We start from the raw sequence: 22,279 nt of genomic DNA, 5'->3' as shown, positions 1-22,279 counted from the left end.
ATTGTCCTAAAGTCCCTTCCAAGGGATTAACCACTGGGTACTCAGCAAGCCTAAACTCACATAAACACACTGACACTGCAATCAAGCCCGAAACCTAAGTTTTCCTCTGTGCGGGCAATTCTTTCATTAACCATCTGCACACACAGGTATTCTGAAGTGTTTCAACAAAAGAAAAGGGGGCAAAATCCCTAAGTGGAAATTTAACTTTCCACAAAAAGCATTTACAAATACTATTTCCAGGATATATTTCATATTCTTCATTTGTTTCATGTTTTATAAGGTAGTTGTAGTTTCCTTAAGATTTTATACTTGTTTGAAATTTATAATTATTTGATTTAATCAAAACAGAATCTTTAGGGACAGAAGCTATGGAATTATTCACTAAGCTGGTTTATTTGGAGTTGAGGATCCTATTTTGGAGAATGAAAAATTTAGAGTTCAGAGAAAGAACTGCCATATTTTTCCCCCTCCTAGATTACATTTCAGAAATTAAGTTGGTTTGTGACATGAAAGAAAAAGGTGATTTAGAATACACTACAGCTAGGTTGGTACTACTGTCAAACATCAGGCCTCCTTGTGACGCCCTATGACATTAGTGTAAACAACCATCCACTCCCTTCATCCCAAACTGTGCCCCTCTTAAGTCCAATAAATGAATGTGACAGCAAACTACAATCACTTGATTCCTTCTTAATGTTTAAAAAGAATCTTTAAAGGTTTGATCATCTCATTTAGATTCAAGTATTTAGGAAACTTTCAATAAATTCTTTTGTTTTTTACCTTTCCCACGGATCTACCATGATGTTGATGGTGATCATCATTAAAAGTCTGCAAACCTAATACAAATGGGCTTCCATTAATTGCTTTCGTAACCAACTGAGATAAAAGTAGAACCACAATTCTTCAATTCCAAAAACACTGAAAACCCAGTAAGTCAGAGTGATTTCAGCAGAGCAGGGCTCCCTTAAGGAGCTATGTCATGGTTCTCAACCTTGGCTATACCTGAGAATCACCTGGGGAGCTTTTAGAACTCCTGCAACACAGGCTGCACTTCAGGCCAATTAGGTCAGACTTCTCTGGGGGTGGGACCAGGGCTTCAGGATTGTTTGTTAAAGCTCCAAGGTAATTCCAACGGGCAGGCAGAGTTCAGATAACAGAGTACTTAGATTAATTAGCGACTCCTAATCTTAACTCACTTTCATTTTGCTTTTTGTTTTTAAACACATATTTGTGAGCAAAAACTAGGCAGAACATTAGACCTATCATTAGACCAGACAGCTTCCTAGCCTTGGGACTTGTTTAAAAAAAAAAGAAAAAAACATAAAAAAACTATGTTAAATTATAAGAAAAGACGATAACATGAAGACGTTACACCTCCAATAAGACTTTAGTTCCTTCACATTTCCTTGTCTGTAGTATTATATTAACCTGAAAACCCCAAAGTTCTTTTTTAACTTACGGGATAAAAGTCTGTCAATAAATATTCCAATTGTCTAATTTAAAGAAAAATGCTTTATTCGCATTCCACAAGGAGAATTTTATCCAGAGAATGAAACCACAAATAGAAAAGGCAGAACACTCATGATAAGAGAACCAAATTCAGCTTATACCACTCAGCAGAATTCCAGTAAGTTGGCAATTTCTTCTACCAAAACCAATTTTTAAAACCTCAACAACTGCAATAAGAAATTTTCATTGAAGTGAATGAAAGGAATAAAATCTGAATCAGAATTTTTACAAATAACTGTGCCTTCCGAGTGATCTTCTTGGGATATTTCTCCAGCCCCAGCCCCTTTATTTCAACACCGAAACATTGGTAAGCTTTGGCTTGTGGTGGAAAGATGACCCCAAAAACAGAAGAGAAAAGAAAAAAGAAGAAAATCTACCCAAAACTTTTGTAGCCCGGGGCATAAAGAGAGACCTGCCAGAAATTAGGCTTGAAAACTTACTTTTCAGAAGGCTAAGAGCTCTGCTAAGGTTACCCCCTCTCCCTTTTTTTCTTTTTTCTTTTCTTTCATGTTTCATGCAACAGTTCTGAGATCTCAACATAGATACACATGTGTTACTAAATAATAACAGCCAAAAGAGGGCCAGCTTCCAGTGACACGGGTCCTAGATCTTAAGATTCCACATTTTGGATCTTGCTTCTGCAAATGAAGTTTCAAGATGTTTCCAAGCAACTTAAAATTGCTGTTTTAGAAGGTTTTATAGCTTAGTAGCATCAATTCCATTTCCAAACTTTAAGTTAGTATAAGAAGAAAAGACTAACCTAATTAGTCCTACTTATTGGTGGTTTGCCAGACTAGCACTGTTGACTGCACTGTCTCCACCCAGCTCACCACCTAAATCCATGGGTCTGGACTCTCCCAGATACACCCACAAAAGCAGATCTTGGATAAAGAGTTCCTGCTGCCCCTAACATTCTGTTCTGAGGGACTGTTCTTTGGATCTCCCAATCATTTCCTTCCGGTTTCCCTTTGGTGATGTTTTCCTAAGCTTCCTATGCGGGGTCTCTGTTTCTTTCTGTCTTGTCTGTGTCAGCTGGGTTGAGCACCCTGAAACACCTCACTTCCTACTGTTTGTTTCTGTTTCTGCTTCCTTCTCTTCCCGACTCATCTGGATGAGTTTTTCTGGTATCAAGTCAGGTTTCCTTTCACATCCAGCTTTGGTTCATCTGTCTCCCTAGTGCCCACCTTCCCAGTCCCAGCACCCACTAAGAGGTTTTCTCATATTACATATAAGTAATGAACAGTAACAGCAAAGAAGTGACCCAGGGCATTAACCAATAACTGGGATTCGAGCCTCAGCATGTACTGACAATTGGGCCACTCTGTAAAATCAACAATGCATATTATAAAAAGGAGGGTTTTGTTTCGTTTTGTTTTGTTTTCCTGGTCGATAAACACTTGTGGAGAGAATCTATGACATTTTCCCTTCTTCATACAAAAGTAATACACATTTTTCATAGAAAAATGTACAGCATCATTTTAAGCTACCTTCTAAAATGAAGCTTACTTATGGCATATAATGTTACATGAATAAAGCAGGACATAGAATTGTATTGTTTACATGATCACAACCATGATCATGTAAACACACCAAAATTTAATAGTAGCTGCTTTGGGGGTGGCTGAACGATAGGGCTGTTTTTCTATTCTAAAATTTCTAATTTTTCTACTGTGAGCATTTATTACTTCTGTAATTACAAAAGACAAAATTAATTTATTTTTTCCAAAAGGCTTATTTAGTACAATATTATGCTTAGAACATCCGACACTTGCATCAAGCTCACTCTTCGCCAGCCAAACAGCAGATACGGCACCACTTCCTGCCCAGCACTTCACGGTACCGGGACTTCACAGGCAGGAGGAGGATGCCAGCCAATTCCACCACCACTGCCCCTAGGGTCTCTACCTCCCTACCACCTTCTCCCATGGGGAAAGTTAAACACGCTCACAGAGTTCTTGTCGTAACATGTCAGTTTTACCAATCCTTCATTTTTCCATCCAAATAGTCATACAATATACAGCTTTAGCCAGGTAAAGTTCAAGTTATCTTCAGTTCAGTGCAGGCAGCGGCTGATAAATTACTGCAGGAAAGTCAGCTTCAATATGAGTGTCACTAAATCTGGGCTGTCCCATACAACCTCACTCACACTTGAATATCACTTGCTGAGAGAGCAGGAGTGTCGCCTTCCAGGGGCTTCTGTAACCCACCTGAGACACTGGCACTCTTGTTTCACAGTCCTCAGGCACAAACTTAACTTTTAACTGGAAATCTGAATTTCTAATCAGGCACATGGCTTTATTTTTTCAGATTCAACCTTTCAAAAGAACAGCGTGCAAGACAACAACTAACCAAGCCGTTTCCAGCTTTGCCAGTCCAGCGATGGCTTATGCATCTTTGTTTGCAGCTGGTATTCCAAGGGGGCAGCCAAAGCTCACCCTCTCCACTGTATTTCCCAGAGGTTGTCCACGTTTCCCGCTAGATGTCCGCATCCCTTCTCCCTGGTACAACATTCACAGCTGCCCACTGTTGAGCTTCTATTGCTTAATCATGTTTAGCCCCATATCCTTGAGCCAAATGGACCCTTCCTTCCTTTTAATTTCCATACTGACCCATTTCATTTACCTTCTCTTCTACCCTTTCCTCCAAATGCTTTGCCCTCTCCCCGCACCCTACCTGCCCAGAATGTGAAGGCACTGCACGCTGAGGAGTCTCACTCTTCACTGTGGCAGCAACAGAATCGGACCCCAGCGCTCAACTCATACTCTCCCCTTTGAGCAAAAGGCCAAGCCCTCACAGTTATCCACAGAGAGCGGGGCCCTCACTTCTGGACTCGCCATAAATGTGATCTTACTATCACTACTCATTACTGTGGTAGTTCGGGGGCACCAGCTTGGATGAGGTTACCAGCTGTTACCCACTGGAGACTTTATTCTTCCAATTAGTAGTCATTTTCAGTGTATAAACTAATGGTGAGTTGGTTCTTGATGCTGATGGGCCAACGACAGCAATACAAAGGGAGCTTACTCTGGTGCTTCCCTGTCCAGTGCAATAAATAAAGTTCAAAGGCAGTTCCTCAGTCACACTGGCCACAGGTCACATGCTACATAGACATATGTGGCTACCCACTGGAACGGCGCTGATGTCGTTTATGAGATCGCACTGAACTCACGGCACACCATTTTGAATAATACAAATCAGCAAAGACGTATACCTCAGTGCCACATTTATCAGCACTTCCTTAGAGACCAAGCAGAATATAAGCACATATAAAGTAGAACGGTTTAGAAGCGGCCATGGGGAAAAGCCATCTCCAGTTCCAGACACCAGCTTACCACCGGATTCTATTATGTTCTTTGCATAAAATCAGGTGACCTTTTCTAATCCACCAAGTTTAAATGAACAACAAAGCCAATGTTCGCACAAGGGATAACCATTCATAGACCTTCTCATAAATCACCGGATTAATGTCATACACACTCGTCTCTCTCAAATTCTTTATCACATCCCTCCTCAGACACGATGATATTACTGACAAAACACTCCGATTAGGTCAGGCTACTACAATTTCAATAACATGTGCCTTCTTACCCAGCAAGGATACCAGTTTGGGAACGGAGTGAATTTTTGAAGCCTAACATGAAAATAATCCTGCTATTCAATACTTTTAACAGCCAACACTCCTCCCCCACCAGCAACTTGTCTCGGTAAACATTCTTCAAAGCGAACATTCCTGGGAGCATGATGCAATCTGGAGATGAGACATCCTGCATGTGTGAGCAGCAGCCAAGCTCTGGGCTTCAACAGCCCGCGACAGTCATCCACGTGGGCACGTGTGCTTTCATTTCTCCTTCCTCTTCCCCTCTTCTGGAAGTAAATTATTACTCTTACCTTATATAGCAGAAATATTAAAGGTGTGCACAAAGCCCGGTATGGTCTAGTTTCTATTCCCATTTCAGTAGTACCTCACACCAGGAGAGCCAGAAACCACCTCTGGCTTGTGGCCAAACTACAAGCAGCACAGCCAACCGACGCTGAGGGTACTTCCTCCTCACCCTGCTTTATTCTTGTAACTGCTTTGTTGCATGCCTGCACTCCCCAGGGAGCCCCCTGCACCGCCAGGCTCCGCAGGCCACCCACCTTCGCTATTAAGCTCACCCAGGGAGCTGTCTTGCTTTTCCCTGATTTCACATCAGCCCAAGCACTTGGCCACTGCCATAGCCACCACCACACCCCTGCAACTCCTAAGACTGCTCTGCCCAGGCACCTTCCAGGTGTGCGAGCTGCTTCAGCTTCACTGAGCCTGAAGAAACCAACTGGGCAATTTCTGGATTATCTGCTTCCCACTTATGAGCCCCAGACCATCCAAGTGCCCAGACGAGGCATCTGCTGACAGCCCAGGCTGTGCGTGTCCTCAGACCCCCAAGAGCTTCATCAGCCTCTAACTCAAAGGTAAGTCTGGAGCCCTGATTAGCCCTGAAGAATTAGGAAATGCCCGAGGAGGAGATTTGGGGAGGTGCCCCTTGGGGAGTGGTGAATGACAATGCTTGTGAGCAGACAAGAATTCCCAGGGCCAAGGGGAGAAATACTTCCCCCTTGTCAAGGGAGCTCCTGGTTCCTTTGAAGGGACACCCACATCAGATCCATGCCCCAGGATAAGTGTCTGGTCTTTTCCTGAGGCCAGGGGATAAGATCACACAGGCTCAGCTCCAAGGGGCCCCCACCGGCTATCAAAATAGGATAGCGGTAAACTTGGGGATTCTGAGGCCAGGCAGGATGATGTTATGAGTCTCAACTGCCCCATTTACCCTCTACCAGTGGGCTCAGTCGCATCACCTGAAACGGAAGCTGGTAGTGCCTACCTCATAGGAATAACAAGGTAACATATGACAAGCCCCGAGCCAACATCTGGCTCAGAGTAAAACTGTCTAGAAAAGCTTGGATTGCTTTTTTTGTTTCGATTTGTTTTGTTTTGTTTTTTAGATTGTAAATGGAGACTGAACCCCTGAAGTCACAGTATTATAGCTGATGCTGCAAAAAAAATTTACCTGTGTGGGTTTCAAGAAATAGACAAGGCTCCCAGGAAGGAAGATTTTATTTCTAAATAGATTTTCTTCTTGTCCCCTGCATACCTGGGTCTGTGATACCCCCATATGCGTGCTGGGGGAAGCAATATTTTGGAACATACCCAAATATAGACTGTCCTGGTCTTCATGTTCGTTCAGTTGAACCACCGGGCTTTTCACATGCTGGAAAAGATAAAGTCAGGTGGCTTTTTTTTACAAGTTACTTACTTGACAACAGTAATGTTTATTTTTGTAAATGAAAAAACCACCTAAGAAAACATCAGTAAAGACATGTTACACGTGTCACCACACATAAACAGAAAACTAGTCTTGTACGTAATATTAAGAGCTAGAAATAAGGGAAGAATCTGTCCCAAGCAGAAGCATGCCTAAAAGCTATCCATAGGTTATTTTATATTCAGAGAATATCTCCCAAGTTCATTCTTGCAATGGCATTGTTGGCAAACATCTGTAGATATCATCTTCAAGTACAAATTTTTGGAAAAGGTATACAGTCATCTTGCATATACAACTACGACCCAGAAAGACAGCTTAGCTAGGTTTGCTCATCAAGAGTAGAGATCTAAAATTCGATAAAGGAAGCGATTTCAAGTTATTCTGAATGTGCCCTGGGACATATCCCTGAGGGGTTTTTTTTGCTTTGGGTTTTTTATCCTATGTTTATTACTGCTAGGTCTTCACTTCTACTTCAACTCTGGAGAGAAGCACAAAGATGAAAATGGGCAGGGAATCATTACCTTTACATTCTCCTTTCCAGGCGATGATCTGCTGGACACCGAATTCTTAATCTCTGCAAAAGGAATAATTTTCATCAGGATCTGCTGATAGGAATTTCCATTAAAAAAAAAAAGGAAGAAGAAAAAGGAAAAAAAAAAAGAAACTAGATGACAAATGTAAATGAGTTGCTCAGAGCCGTCTGTGTGGAGCTAGGTTTTAGATTAGGCTTCTTAAAAATCAACTCTCCGCAGAGCAGAGTATCTGATAACCTGATAGCCCACGATGCTCTGGTATTATTTGTGTGGACCAAGATGTAAACAAGCCCAGGAGCTCTCACAGGAAATCCTGAGGAAGACAATGATTGTTAAATAAACAAATGCCCCTGATTCAGACGGAAGGCTGTGCACTGACCGAAGCCTCTTCAAAACAGCACAGATTCTAAGGACGTGACTCGTACCCACCTGAGGAAATCCCACATGTCTCCTTCCTCAAGTGCCACCGATTTCATGTTTCAAAAGAGCCTAATTCATTCTAGATGAGGTTTGGTTTTCCCTTGCCCATTGTTTAATGTCAAGAACATCAACACAGCCCTTGGGCTGGGACCTCAGACAGTGCCAGGCTCTGCACTAACCAGCCCCATGCACACCGGGGGCCTTCTCTCTGAATAGAGGCTTTCCTGGAAGCATCAGTGGTCGTGATGTTCTGGGATGAACAGAAGGTCCACTTAAGGTGCGCTTTTCTCTGTGTCTTGATTGATTGGTTTTCTTCCCAAATACTCAGTTGCCCGTAAACGAGAGCCACTGTTATTGAAATAACCACCAAAAGTAGGTTTGGGCCTAAGGAATACAGAAGTGTTGGGCACTCCTAACAAGGGCAGCTGGATGAAAATCTTCACCCTGAATTTGTATTGATATACAACACTGTGGGCCCAGGCCCTTCTCTCGACCCCTCAGCTTCCCTGCCCCCCAGGCCCTGCTGGATGCCAGCTCTGGGGAGGCCCTTAGTTTTCCCACCAGGTCCATTAACTAGGCATTCCCTCCTCCACTTTGCCACTCCTATTAATTTAAGTCACGTGAGGCCTCAAACCTCCAAGTGGATTTATTCAAGCTCTTCTCACTGCCTGGCAACAATGCCAGTTTTCATCCATGTTTCTGCTTAGAAAAAGTATAAGGTTTTCGTTTAGGTGGCTTTCCATGGCGAATCTTAACAAGGTAAGGATGGAGCAGAGAAGTCAACAAACACAAAGTCATGATGTATTTTTCTTTAAATCTGCATAACAATAACTTTGAATTTGCTTTACATCAAGCAAGTTAGTAAGGTATCTGTCCTCCACAACAGTATATTGCTCTTGAATTCATAATGCATATTAGCGTCTATGATGAAAAATGAACGGGTAATAGCCTCAATTTCATGTGGTCATGTCAACTGACCTCAACAGGGAGTAAGGACGAGGCTGTAGCTGACACCCAGCCTGGGCAGCTTTTGTTCCTCAGCATCCCCACCTACGTTTACATGCACACCCCACATGAGGCCTCCAGGTGGCAGCAGAGTACCATCTGCAGAACAACAGGGCCCGCGATGGGAATGTCAAAATGAGACAACTTCACCCTTCAAAAAAGCCTGCTGTTTAAGCACCAAAGTCCAAAATACTATGTTAAGAGAAAGTTTTCGTTCTACTGCACAGATGCAGAAAACTGATGTGAAGCATCTACTATAGTGTTTACCATATGGGAGCACAGCAGGTCTTCTGTTTTAAAATACATATACCCAAACCCTAAAAATTGGGTGAAGGAGGGTAACTAGAACTAAAGTTTCAACAGACACATCTGCATAGATAGCAAGAGAGTCACACACATTTTTATTGCCCATCACTGGATATTCCTTTAGAGACATTTCAGACCACATGCTTTTAAATGATAACAATTCTGCATTTCTAAAGAATTCTGTACCTACAACACTGATGCAGAAGAATAATACACATTTTATTCAAGACTGCTGATGAAGAAGGCTCTATCGTCAGGTAATCCACCTGTAACAACAAAGGATGTGTTCACCCAGTAATGTGTTCAGAGCCCACCCCGGTGGTATGTTCAGATTCCAGCTCCCTGCCCCTCTCAAAAGGCCAGTCTTCATACACTGCCAGCCTACATTTTCCTTACAGTCTAATGCAATTTTGTTCAATATTCAAACAAATACTACAAACTATGTTAAAATAGATGTCATCATAAAACGTATAATCATTTTAAAAACAACTTTCAAGGTTATAAAACTATCTCAAAATCATTAAAAATATTTGTGGGGCTTCCCTGGTGGCGCAGTGGTTAAGAATCCGCCTGCCAATGCAGGGGACACGGGTTCGATCCCTGGTCTGGGAAGATCCCACATGCCGCGGAGCAACTAAGCCCGTGCGCCACAACCACTGAGCCTGCGCTCTAGAGTCCATGAGCCACAACTACTGAGCCCACGAGCCACAACTACTGAAGCCCGTGCGCCTAGAGCCCATGCTCCGCAACAAGAGAAGACACTGCAATGAGAAGCCCGCGCACCGCAATGAAGAGTAGCCCCCGCTCACTGCAGCTGGAGAAAGCCCGCGCACAGCAACGAAGACCAATGCAGCCAAAAAAATTTAAAAATAAAATAAATAAATTAAAAAAAAATTTGTGACAGGATAATCATGTATCTTTAATTAATCTAGCATGATACAGAACTGTATCTTAGAGCTTTTAAAGAATTTGGCACTCCTTCCACCAGAGTTTAATTAAATTGCTCCAGGAGAGTTTCTGCTAAATGACGAGGATCCTTTTACACTCACCCACTGCACCACCAACTGCACAGTGCAATCAAACCACTCATTGCTATAGCAACCTTCAGCAGATAATGATATCAGTAACCCCAAGCTATTCTGTTTTAAAGGCCTATTAATCTCGCCTTCAAGGCCCACCCAGAAGTAAGGATCTCCACCTCCTAAAACAGATTTGCCAAACATCATAAACATGTTTTTTATTGCCATGCTATAATGGATCCAGAAATAATCTCTAATATTCATGTTCACCAGCGACGCTGCACTAGCAAACAGCATAAGATCAATACCAGTGTCTTGTTAGGAAACAGATTAGTCTAATAGATCTCAACTCCGTGCACAAGTCATACGGTCTCCTTTTGAGAAATGGGACCATGGAGGCTAGACTTAAGCAAAGAGAAAGCTTACGTGGAAAATACAGGGTGCTCAGTATTCTCCTTCAGCTACAATTTGCTGTGCCATCTGACTCCTCCCCCAGGAAGGAGGCAAGAAGGATCTCGATCAGAGCCAGCCAGACAACTACTGCTGCTTCACCCCGACCCTCAGGTTCAGCTCTCCACGATCAAGTCCCCAACTGGGTTAGACATGCAGGGCAGCATCAAAAGCACAAAGGAAAACGCAGGTCATGCTCTCAGCTTGCTCTTCTGCCCCACAAATGCCCAAAGGGACTCAAAGGGTAGTTCATAGTCTTTGAATGAATCCTCTTCTCCCAATAGACTATTAGCTCTGGGAAGGCTGGGTCCAAATCAATTTAAGCCCTACACCTGTATCTCCAGGGCCAAGCAGGGTGCCTAGCATATTACAGATGCTGAATAAATGTTTCTCTCCTCAATGTAGATCTGATGGCCCAAAATAACTGATGAGATGTAATAGATCATTAGGGACAAGAAAGGGAAAGTTGTTTACTTTATTAAATTACTAATTCAAATACTCCAATACCGGTGCTATTTCATCACAACTTCTGAACTGCCAGCTGGATGAGACAGATGAATGCTTTTCCCCTGGCTTTCTCCCACCCCTCCAGCTCTGCAAGCCCAAAAGTCACCCTTTCCTCTCTGGTTACGCATTGGAGTTTCACTAAGAACTTCACTTCACCAATCACCTTAATATTTTACCCTAGTGTGCATGTCTGATTCACAACTGCTAGAGAATTAAAATGGCAAAGGGAAAAAATTTGAAAAACCATCTACCGCTCTCAATTCAGAGGCTATTATAACACTCTGATCTTTTGTTTCAGTATCTCAATTGCTCCCTTTTTTTTTTTTCTAAAGGTGGGAATACTAACGCCAACAGCTATCAGTTGGCATTCCCAGTATAAATATGGACTAGGAGAAACAATGAGGCACTTATCAATAGAAATATCAACATGTGCCCTGTTAGTCCATGAGTCCCAACGTTCTGTATAATTTAACAAGCTCAACCGGGCCCCCAGTGATCCGGGCCCCCAGGATCGGCAGTCAGGGAGAGGATGTCAAGGCGAGAGGAGACCTCAAGCAACTCAAAACGTGTTCTTTTACAATATAATTTTTACATTTCTACTCTGCATTCTTTCAGAAAGAAATTAAGACATCTTTTTTGAAATACGTAGTGTTTTTTTTTAATTCAAATTATTCGTGACACTTTTTTGAGTCACAAAAGTAATTAAGAAAACTTGAAAGGGACTGAGAAAAAAATCAATAAAACCACCATTAATGGTTTAGTATATTCCCTTCACACATATACACATATATATTTGTATTTGTATATTTGTATTTGTATATATATGTATGTATATGCATGTATACATATGTGCATGCATATACATGTATATATGTATGTATATACATATATACATGTATATATATGTATGTATATATATGTATGTATACATGTATATAACAGCTTTGAGGTATAATTCAATACCATACTATTCATCTATTTAAAGTGTACAATTCAATGATTTTTAATATACTCAGACCTGTGCAATCATCACCACAACCAGTTTTAGAATATTTTCATCACCCCAACAAGAAACGCCATACCCATTAGCACTCGCTACCCATTTCTCCCCGACCACCACCGCTCCCACCCCAGCCTTAAGTAACCACTAATCTACTTTCTGTCTTAATGGATCCCATTTTGGATACTTCACATAAATGGAATTATACAATATGTGGTCTTTTGTAACTGGCTTCTTTCACAAGGCATGTTGTCAAGGTCCATTCGTGTTATAATGTGTCAGTGTCTCATTCCTTTTTATTGCCAAATACTACTCCATTGTATGGATAGATCACATTTTGTATATCCATTCCTCAGCTGATGGACTTTTTGGATTGTTTCCATTTGGGGCAGTTATGAATAATGCTGCTTTGAACATTTGTGTGTAAGTTGAAGGAGATCTATGTTTTCATTTCTCTTGAGTATATATCTAGGAGTGTCATCACTAGGTCATATGGTAACTCTATGTTTAATATGCTTTTATAATATAGATTTTTTACATCTAGAGTGTGCACTCTCTCCCACCCTCCCCACCCCCCATCCCCATAAAATCTCAAACAGTCAAAAATTAAGTCATGGAGTAAAATAAAAGATACCACCCTCAGCCCCAAAATTTGGTGGCAACTATCAACTAAGCAGAAGCTCTAAATCATTATATTTCAAACTGAGGTCAGGACATAATTTTCCTAATTTACTCAACTGCTTGAATAAAATGAGGCAAAGTCATCTTTCAACAATATAAACAAGATTCAATTTTCTCTTGGGAATACTTTTATGTCCCTAAGATTTCACACTTAGAGTCTATTTCAATTCAGGGGGAAAAACTCCTTAAATATACCTTCAACTTATAAGCTTATTTCAACTGTATTAGACTCTTCAGTTGATATGTTTAGTAAATGCTTGTCCTTCCTCCTAACCTGCTAATCGGACCCAGCTGGAACAAAGCATCCATAGCAGATGGGAGCAGAATCCGTTGTATCTAGGTGAATTCTGAGGAATCCGAGATTCTTTCCAGATCAAACTAGGATTCTTTAATTCTGTGATGAACTGGGGGAGGCAAGGTGGAGAATTTTTCTTTGTATGTGAGAAAATACTAATATTATTATAACAATACACAAAATGAGCATCATACCAGCTTGAGATCTTATTTTGGCCTTTTAAGGATGAAACTCATTCTCTTCTGTAGGCAGGAGGAGAACATGGACTGGCAAAGTCAGTCTCTAAAAGAAACAGAGAGAAGACTGAGCCTCTCTGTCAAATGAAAGAAGCACAGGTGACTTCCTGGGGCTGGGAAGTGCATTCTCCGGGTATGGAGTGTAAGTGTCTTGCAAATGCCCAGGTACCTGGCTTCTAGGCGAGCAACACTGACCAAGTACTTGGATGGATATTCCACAATGAGGCTAAGATAAGAGCTGTGTATCCAGCTGAGTAATCACCTCTGCAGAACAGCCTCCCTAATTGCTGTCCTAAATCCCCAACACCTCAGGTCCCAGCCACCCTGGTTAAAGGACCTGCATCTTGATAAGACATTGGAACCATATTCAACAGTTCTAAAAAGACATTGGGCCACAGTATTCAAAACGAAAAATCTTGGAAAGGAAATTTTGCATGGATAAAAGACTTCTTGGTTTTCCCAATAATATCTCACAGGAGATATTCAAATAAGGAGAATCCATCACATGATATCGCTCATACGTGGAATCTAAAAAAGGGGTACAAATGAACTTATCTACAAAAGAGAAATAGAGTTACAGATGTAGAAAACAAACTTACGGCTACCAGAGTGAAAGGGGAGAGGGATAAACGGGGAGATTGGGATGGACATATACATTCTACTATATATAAAACAGATAACTAATAAGAACCTACTGAATAGCACAGGGAACTCTACTCAATACTCTGTAATGGCCTATATGGGAAAAGGATCTAAAAAAGAGTGGAGATATATAGATATATATATATATATAACTGATTCACTTTGCTGTACACCTGAAACTAACACAACATTGTAAATCAACTAGACACCAATAAAAATTTTTTTAAAAAAAGGAGAATCCACCACACAACTCCCTCTTCCCATTTCACTCACTTAGAGCACACAGAGAAGAGCTGCACCCCCGTCTAAGGAATGTTCAAGCAGAAAATCTGCTCACCTGGTCACCATGAGGTGAAGAGCTGTGTCCTGATATCTCAGCACACACATGATCACCACTAAGTCCGCTCTAGCCACGTGCTATAACTTGCACTCATCACAAGATAGTGTTGGCTAAGCATCCACAGTCAGATACTGATCAAGGTGCCCCACCTGTATTTTCTCATTTAAACCTTATTTTGAAGGAAGTATTAAATGACACTCCCACTCCACCATTTTCCACAAAAGGAAACACAGCTGAGTAACTTGCATCCTGTTCAGAAGCCAGTTCATGGCAGAGCTGAGGTTTTTAGCAGAGTCTGCTTGTTGCTGATGTGTCATCAAGACCTGTCTCTGCATGTGGGTCACAATCTCCCATCGTAAGGACTTTATGAGACAGGTCGGTCACATGGAAAAGAGCTCATTTCAAGGCAACGATTCCAATTTTGCACTTTTCCATCACACAAAAGCTGGAGAGAACTCTAGAGCAGCAGTCCGAAGACTGAATAGGAAAACAGTCTGTTAGAGAAGGGTGGTGGGTATCTACAGTGTGGTGGGTAAGAATTTACCCACCTGAGTTCTGACTGCCTGAGCAAGCTGTGTCACCTCACACAAGTTATGTGACCTCTCTCTGCTACCACCTCCTTGTGCACAAAATGGGGAGAATTGATTCCTGACTCCCAGAAATGTCCCTCTCTCCATGGCCACTGGGATGCGTGCTCCCTGAGTGTGCAAACTTGGCTTGGCTCCCAGCTGCATCCCCAGCGCCTCAAGCAGTGTTTGTCACTCCACAAAGGCATGAGTGAAATTCAATGAAAGTAAACTCCATGAGATGAGGGCTTTTTCTCTTTGCCTTTTTGGTTACTGCTTCATCACCAGTGCTGAGAACAGTGCCTGGCAGAGAGTGGGCGCTCAGTAAAGACTTATTGAATGGGTAAGTCAATGGGCCTGCAGGGCTCACGTCTGCCTGCCTAGACCGCGCCTTGCGTTTGGACCCATGGCCTCTCGCACAGGATGGTGAGGAGGAAGCCCTTCTGAGCCCACAGGGAGCTGCTGCCTCAGCCCTGAAGGAGATGATTTTGCCCTCTCCCTTTGTGACTGGCACTCGTGTCCCAATCCCTACTCCTTATGTCCTCATTAAATGAGAACGTGGAAGATAATTAATGGGGAGAAGTGAACACAGTAAAGGACTAGTCACATAAAAGTCGAGACAGCAAACTACACAGGGTTTTTTAAAACTCCAAAATAATGAAAGAAAATGGATTCATACAGTGAGTGGTCAACAGTATTGCAATGGTTGCTTGTCTTATGGCCCCATAGACTCTAGGCAGGCAGCAGCCTCCTGAACAACATCAAAAAGTACAGTGGGCTGTGTGGCGAGGCATGGGTGATCTCAGTACTCAAGATGACCATGAGTAGTTTTAAAAATGCCTCCCTAGCTCCCTCCCAGTGTGAGCATTATGTACTAATAGATGGAGAGAACCAACATGATCGTGAAAAAGGAGGACATAAGCTTAAGAAAGGGCAGGATCAGAGGAGATGAGGAAGAGCAACATTTCCAAAGCACCTTCCACAGACCACTTTCATGAGATGCTGAGAAGAAAAAGGGATTCTCCCACGATCAAGTTAGAGAACTGTTAGGTTAAACAAGAAACACAGGTTTCTTGACTGCAAGACTTAACTAGAACCTACAAAACGTTTAATGTATTCTCAGTTTCCAACAGGGGGGTTTCATATATAGCATTTTCTACTTATTTGGACAAAGAATACTTATTTTTCAGAGCATCTTCCAAGGTTGGTGTTCTGTACAATGCTCTTTAGGAACTCCTAGAGTAGGAGATCAAATAACAACAAAGGCGGCAAGGGACAAAACGGAGTCAGTTGGTGGATCAATACATACTCATAATTAGCTTACATCTGAACACAGTGAAAATGAGGTGACCTTTTGGCCATTTAATTCATTTGGAATAACATCCCATCATTCTGGGAGGACAATTACAATCATGAAATTATGGAAACATAATTGGTTCAGAGACAATAATAAAACCATTTATCACACTAACAGAGACAAAGTAAATTTCCAAGCTAAAGGTATTATAATCTTTTAATCAATGGCAGCTACAGATACACACTTAAAAGTTCCCTCTCTACCCACTGCCCCAGGAGGGAGAACATGATCTATTAAGAATCTTCTGTGAGATCTCAAAGGGAAAGTTTGCTTTGGGGGTTAAAGGGAAAAACAACAAACAAACAACCAAGCTCTTACACTCAAAATGTTTTGTTCTTCCAGTTGAGTCACCTGCAGGCTTATGAATAAACAAAAGCTAATTGAATGCTTTCACTTTAGGTGAATACTGCCCTCTGCTGGAATGTGCACACAGTTTCTAACATGTCCTCCAGACGTATACAGATAAAAGCACGGTCTACAAGGTCTGTAAAATATACACATTAATTATTTGGCGTTAGAGAACTTGAGTTTCTGTCCAAATTCTTTTGCTTATTGGTTGAGTGACTTCAGTCCAGCTGGCAGCCAGGTATATTAACTTGGCTGCCCCCCTGGGCCCATCAAACTCAACCTGTCTAAAACTGAGTAGGTATTTTGTCATGATCCTGCTTCCTGTAAGGCCTGTCCCGCACAGGGACACACCAGGAATGGAAGAATCACCCTTCTCCCTTGCCATTGACACCCACCTGACATCCTACACCTTCAGGACAGTATCCATCGGTCCCTCCGTCTCCAATCTCATTATACTGCTATGGTGCAGACCGTCTTCTGCATTACTCTCAGCAGCCCCCGGCCCCTCTAACCCATTCTTCACACTCTCACAGAGTGACCTTTCTAAATAACAACCTGATCTAATTTGCTTAAAACAGTTCCCAGAGCTGTCAAGGTGGAGTTCCAGTTCCTTGCCTTGTGTACAAGTCCTGCTGATCTGCTTCTCTTTCAGCCCTATGTTCCTGGCATCATATACACACCCCTATACTCCAGGACCACAAAACAACTTGCATCTCCCCCAACGCATCATCTGGTTCAGGGCTCTGTACTGCATATAGTCCCATTGTCTAGAATTCCCTTCCCTCCCTTAGATCACAGCTCCAGGGTCACCTCCACCAAGAAGCCTTCCCTGACCACCCCACCATCACACGCCACAGAGTTCTCACAGTATTACTTGCCTATGACTCCTATAGCACTTATAATGTGCTGGGACAGCTTGTTTTTCTGCGCTAGTCCCAAACAGTCAGTCCCTTGAGGGCAAGAACTTAGAATTTCAGCACTTGTTTAGACCTCACTTTGTTCTTAGTTTGGAGGTGGATTACAAGGGAAGAAAAATGTATACGATGATAGAGTAAAAATCAGGAGTTGATTTAAAAAAAAAAAAAGGAAAAGCAAGAGTGAAGGCTTAAGAAATAAGGGTAATATCAAAACGCGGTCAGCAGTACCCTATAATTTGCAACAGGCAGGCCAGAAACTTAGCCCCAGGTTTACCAGCCAACTAGAAGCAAGAAACCTGATCAGTTACAGTCAGGGTAGTAAAAGCCAAGCCCAATGCTCAGGAGATGACAGCGCTCGTGACATGAGCCTGGAGTTTTCTCCCACGGGTCTGCAGGAGAAAGTGTGAAACTCACCACCACCTCCTTGGGCAGGTACGGCAAGCTGCAGCTCCCTCCACGCAGCCAGTGCACCACCCACAGGGGAGAGCAGCGAGGGCAACTCCACAGGGCCCCAAGCAGCGCAGCTTGGGTGGGAAGCTCAACTGGTTGGCTTAACCCAGGACTGAGTGCAGGTGCATGGGGCACACACACTTAGAACAACCGGTCTTCCAGCTGTCGACACTGGTGGCTTGGGAACAGGAGTCTTGTCCTGTTTTTTCTCCCTAACCCCAGCATCTAGCATGCTGCATCTCACCCCTATCAGACTACTGTCGCTTTACATTAATAGATATTTTGTAATGTCTACTCCACTGATCTGAAATTAAGTAGATAATATAACCCTACCCCCAGACATAAATAAACCTAACCTCGCATTTAGTTTCAAAAAATAAAAAACACTCTAAAATATAAAGCAAAAGGAACGTAATTGATAATAAGATAATATGTATTAAAACCTTTGCCCTAACTACCCTGGAAGACATAGTGATGTATGGTCAGATTCCTAAAACTACTGGGTTTTGGAAAACAAAAAACAAAACGACAATCCATTCCATATAAATAGTACAGGAGTATTCAAGAACAGAGGTAAGATACTCCAGCGAATCAAAACCCGTGTTTATTACTAGGACTTGCTAACAGATCAGACCTACTTGCATACATTAAAGGGGAAAGAACCTGAATTGAAGCAGAGATCACACGCCCAGACAAACTGCCAAGTTAGAGAAAACGACGAAGGACGATATTCCTGCCTACAAGCTGGGTGTTACGTCCAGGTGCGCCATCAACACGACTCCACGTTACGATGTGGAACAGAGTAGTGACAATGTATTTTAAACATACACCTCTTGCTGTGGACGCCCACCTCGAGCAGATTTGTACATTCAGTCTCTGAAGCTCCATCAGGGCTATGCAGGGTTGGGTAGGGCCGCCTGTACCCTGAAGAACCCCCAGCGTGCCCCACCCCCCGTCACCTCTACACGCCAGACCCCATGACAACAAAGACACCCTCACAGCCTCCATCCTCTAAGACCCCCTGGGCCGGCACAGAGCAGGAGCCCCACAGAGGTGGAGCAAGCTGGAGAACAGGTGAGTGACGGAGGGCTGAACGGAACGAACGGACTGAACTTGGAAATGAGGGGAACACTCTCTGCGTGTCAGGAGAGGTCCCCAAAGATCAGGAATGTAAGAGGAACCCAGTAAATGCTAACTGAGTAAAAAGTGGAAACACACAGTACCTTCGTTCGGCGTTGCTGGAGGACCCCGGGGCCCAGCGGCACCCCAGCACCCTGCTCTCGCCTCTGAGTCCCTCAGCTCCTGCTGTCCTCCACCACACACTTCAACTCCCAGGTGACTAGTTAGTTCTGAGCACTTTCTGGGTTCCCGGGGTCGGGAAGGAGCACGCGTACCTTCTTCGGTTTCTGCAGTGCTGGAGGGCATATCTGATTTTTCCTCTGACCTGGCTTCTTGCTCTTCAAGAGCCTAAGAGAGGAAGGAAAAAAAAAAAAATCACTGAAAGCCATTTGAGGCTTCAGATAAGCAACAAGAGATGAAAATCACAATCGAGCATCTCAGAGCCGGGACAGGCCAGAGGCATGGCCTGGAGAGGCAGGGGCAGATAGGGTGGTAAAGCTGCTGGGAGAACATGTAAGCAGCACCCCGGATGACATGAGAGACGGCGGGAGGAACCAGAGACAAGGGCCAAAACTGTCCCTGTCACTAGTCCTCACTGCTTCCCCAGATCACACCACCAGAAGGTTCTCAGGAACATGACGCATGAACCAAACAGGGGACGGGGAACAGAAGATCTTGAAACCTGTAAGGACTTCTGTTTGATGCAACTGCCCACCTAGACCCACCTCCATCCACACCCTAAGACACAGGGATTGGGGGCCTGGAGATGGGGGCAGGACCACTATTACAGGGAGGACCCAGGATGAACATAAGCCTCGGGCTACATGTTGGCACATGCTAGTGCAGGCTGTCCCTGGCCAAGACTGAGTTCTGATCTGTAGAGAGAAGATGCCCTTAGAGCCCTCTGTATTTTCTTTTCAAATAGATTCCCCACAACCAGTGAAAATGCAAAGAGACAGAATTATGTGTTGATGTGTCAAAAACTGCCCAAGACTGCATCAGCACATGTTCCAAAACAAATACATGGGCAAACTGAGGCAAGCAACCCTACAAGTGACCCAGAGCCCTGAATCCCCCCCGCCGGGCATGTTATTAAGCTCAGCATACCAAGTGCCTTGCTCATGACTATTTCAGGACACCCTGAGGCCAGAGCAAAAAGAACATGAAAATATACATAACTGACCAAATCACAAAGAGGCAGGGAACAAGCAGTACCCGGTCACCCACCCCCTGTGGCTATTAACCGCTCCCAGCCTTACTCCCAGGACACAGTACTCTCTCTTTTAGGGCCCGCCATGGAATTAACGGATGGACCGAAGCAGGTATACGTCTGGAGAGGCACTAAGGAGACGGTAGCATGAGTACCTGGGGTTAAAAGAGGGCTAACCACGCAGGCTCAAGGCCAAAGACAACCACTTACTAGCTTACAGGTTTATTATAAGAGGATATAACTCGGGAATAGCCAGATGGAAGAGATGCATGGGGCAAGGTATGGGGAAAGGCACGGAGCTTCCATGCCCCTCCTAGCAGGCTAGTCACCCAGTACCTCCACAAGTTCACCAACCTAGAAAGTTCTCTGAATCCAGTCCTTTGGGGTTTTTATGGAGGCTTGCGTTATTACGTAGGCATGATAGATTAAATCTCCGTCCATTGGTGATTAAACTCGATCTCCAGGCCCTTTCCCCTCCCTGGAGGTCACAGAGGTGGGACTGAGAGTTACCAGGCGATTGGCTCCACAGGTAACTAGCCCCCATCCTTAGGTGCTTTCCAAAAGTTGCCTCATTAACATAACAAAAAAACACCTTTATCTGCTCAACACTTAGGAAATCCTAAGGGTCTGGGGGGCTGTGAGCCAAGAACCATGGACGGAGGCCAGATATATTTCTTATTGTAAGTTACAATATCACAGTGTCTTAAAGAACCTCAGCCCTGTTCCCTTCCCAGTCTCCCTACGCACTACCCAGCCAAAAGCTTAGGACAGGAAGAACGAAAAAGGGGTGCTGATACCTGGAACACAAGGCCATCCCACTGCAATGGATTCTTCTTTTATCAAGTGTTTTCCATAAAATTAAAATCTCTGATAAACTGGAAAGTAATCTTCATTTGGTCTTTGTTATTGTAAAGTCCACTACAATCAATTATTAAAGCATCTAGATTTACTCATCCTAAATCTCCCCCAATGTCATCAGTAATAATTATCTCAAGTTACAAGAAATCACAACTCTGACCTAAGAAGCTGGAAGTTTTTATAATGCAACAAATGTTCAGAATTTTTGCTTTACATGGAGCACACTCTAGCCTTTGCAGGAGCTTTGTGGTCTTGCTGTAGTCTGAGTGTCCCCTCTAAGGACACACGTGTTGCTGAGCTCTGCCCCTCTGAAACTGCAGGGAGAGGCACTCACCCTGAGTAAGGCTGCTGGGCCAGGCCCAGCCTCTGCCCCACTGAAACAGCCACCCCTGGGGGCCTGGGTGAGAAGCCACAGGGATGGCTGAGAGCTTCTGTTTCTTTAAACAGAAAGTACCCTTAAGCAAAATGAGGAAATACTGTATGCCAGAAAATTATCCACTAAACTCCCTAAACCCAACAGAGGTAGTTCACACTCTGAAGGGCATGTTTATTTTAATTATTTAATAAAACCCTATATGGAGTAAGCAATAATCTTTGATATATAATGTTTCTGGTTAAACCTTCAATTTAGTTATATAAAGCAAACATTTTACAAAAGCCAAAACTGATAAATACCAATATCAGTTTTCTGATAACAGTAAACTGACTGTTTACTTTGTAAAGCCTATACAGTCATGAAACTGGTGCTTATTAATGCATGTGCTTGAGAAGACTGCGGGGGCAGAGGGTTTGCCGGGGGCGGGGGGGTGTCACACGATCTGGTGAGTGAATCCATTATACCCCTGAGAACTATCAACTAAATTGACTGAAGCCCTTTTACTCAAAAGAACATTCTACATAATAATAATTAAAATACATAAATATGCTTTACAGTCTTCCAGATTCAACAAAAAAATAAAAATAATGAAGATGAAACATTTTAAACCCTGAGATGGGCATGCCCTGATAACAGTCAAAGCTGATGTTTGGGCCACGGTGGGAGGGGGAAAAATCTCTTTAAAAAAGAACTGGTCTCAAGTAACCAGTCCCCATTCAAGAAGAATCTGTACACTGAAACAAAGGTTTAACTATATCAAAGCCTTAAGAAATCCCAGAAGAAGATGTTATTCATTTAAAATAACCCTAAAGGCAACTGCTTTAGATAAGAATTA

At 43.1% G+C, this 22,279-nt stretch overlaps 1 protein-coding gene across 7 annotated transcripts in view; it reads right to left on the bottom strand.

The window, feature by feature from the left end:
* Positions 1-22,279, bottom strand: part of ARHGEF28 (Rho guanine nucleotide exchange factor 28) — a 305,032-nt gene that overhangs the window by 138,391 nt on the left and 144,362 nt on the right. For 5 of the 7 annotated variants that reach the window (XM_061189357.1, XM_061189352.1, XM_061189355.1 and 2 more), the window contains 3 exons: positions 19,105-19,348; positions 7,331-7,383; positions 6,695-6,755 (listed from right to left, as the gene is read on the bottom strand). In XM_061189357.1, the coding sequence (XP_061045340.1) occupies positions 6,695-6,755; positions 7,331-7,383; positions 19,105-19,348 (358 nt within the window). The remainder of the gene's footprint in view (positions 1-6,694; positions 6,756-7,330; positions 7,384-19,104; positions 19,349-22,279) is intronic. The other 2 variants (XM_061189354.1, XM_061189358.1) reach the window with 1 other exon arrangement.

This window comes from Eubalaena glacialis, chromosome 4 (assembly GCF_028564815.1).
Source record: "Eubalaena glacialis isolate mEubGla1 chromosome 4, mEubGla1.1.hap2.+ XY, whole genome shotgun sequence".
NCBI classification, from domain to species: Eukaryota; Metazoa; Chordata; class Mammalia; order Artiodactyla; family Balaenidae; genus Eubalaena; species Eubalaena glacialis.
Note: the sequence above shows the minus strand (reverse complement) of the source record. Positions and strands in the feature narration are given on the sequence as shown.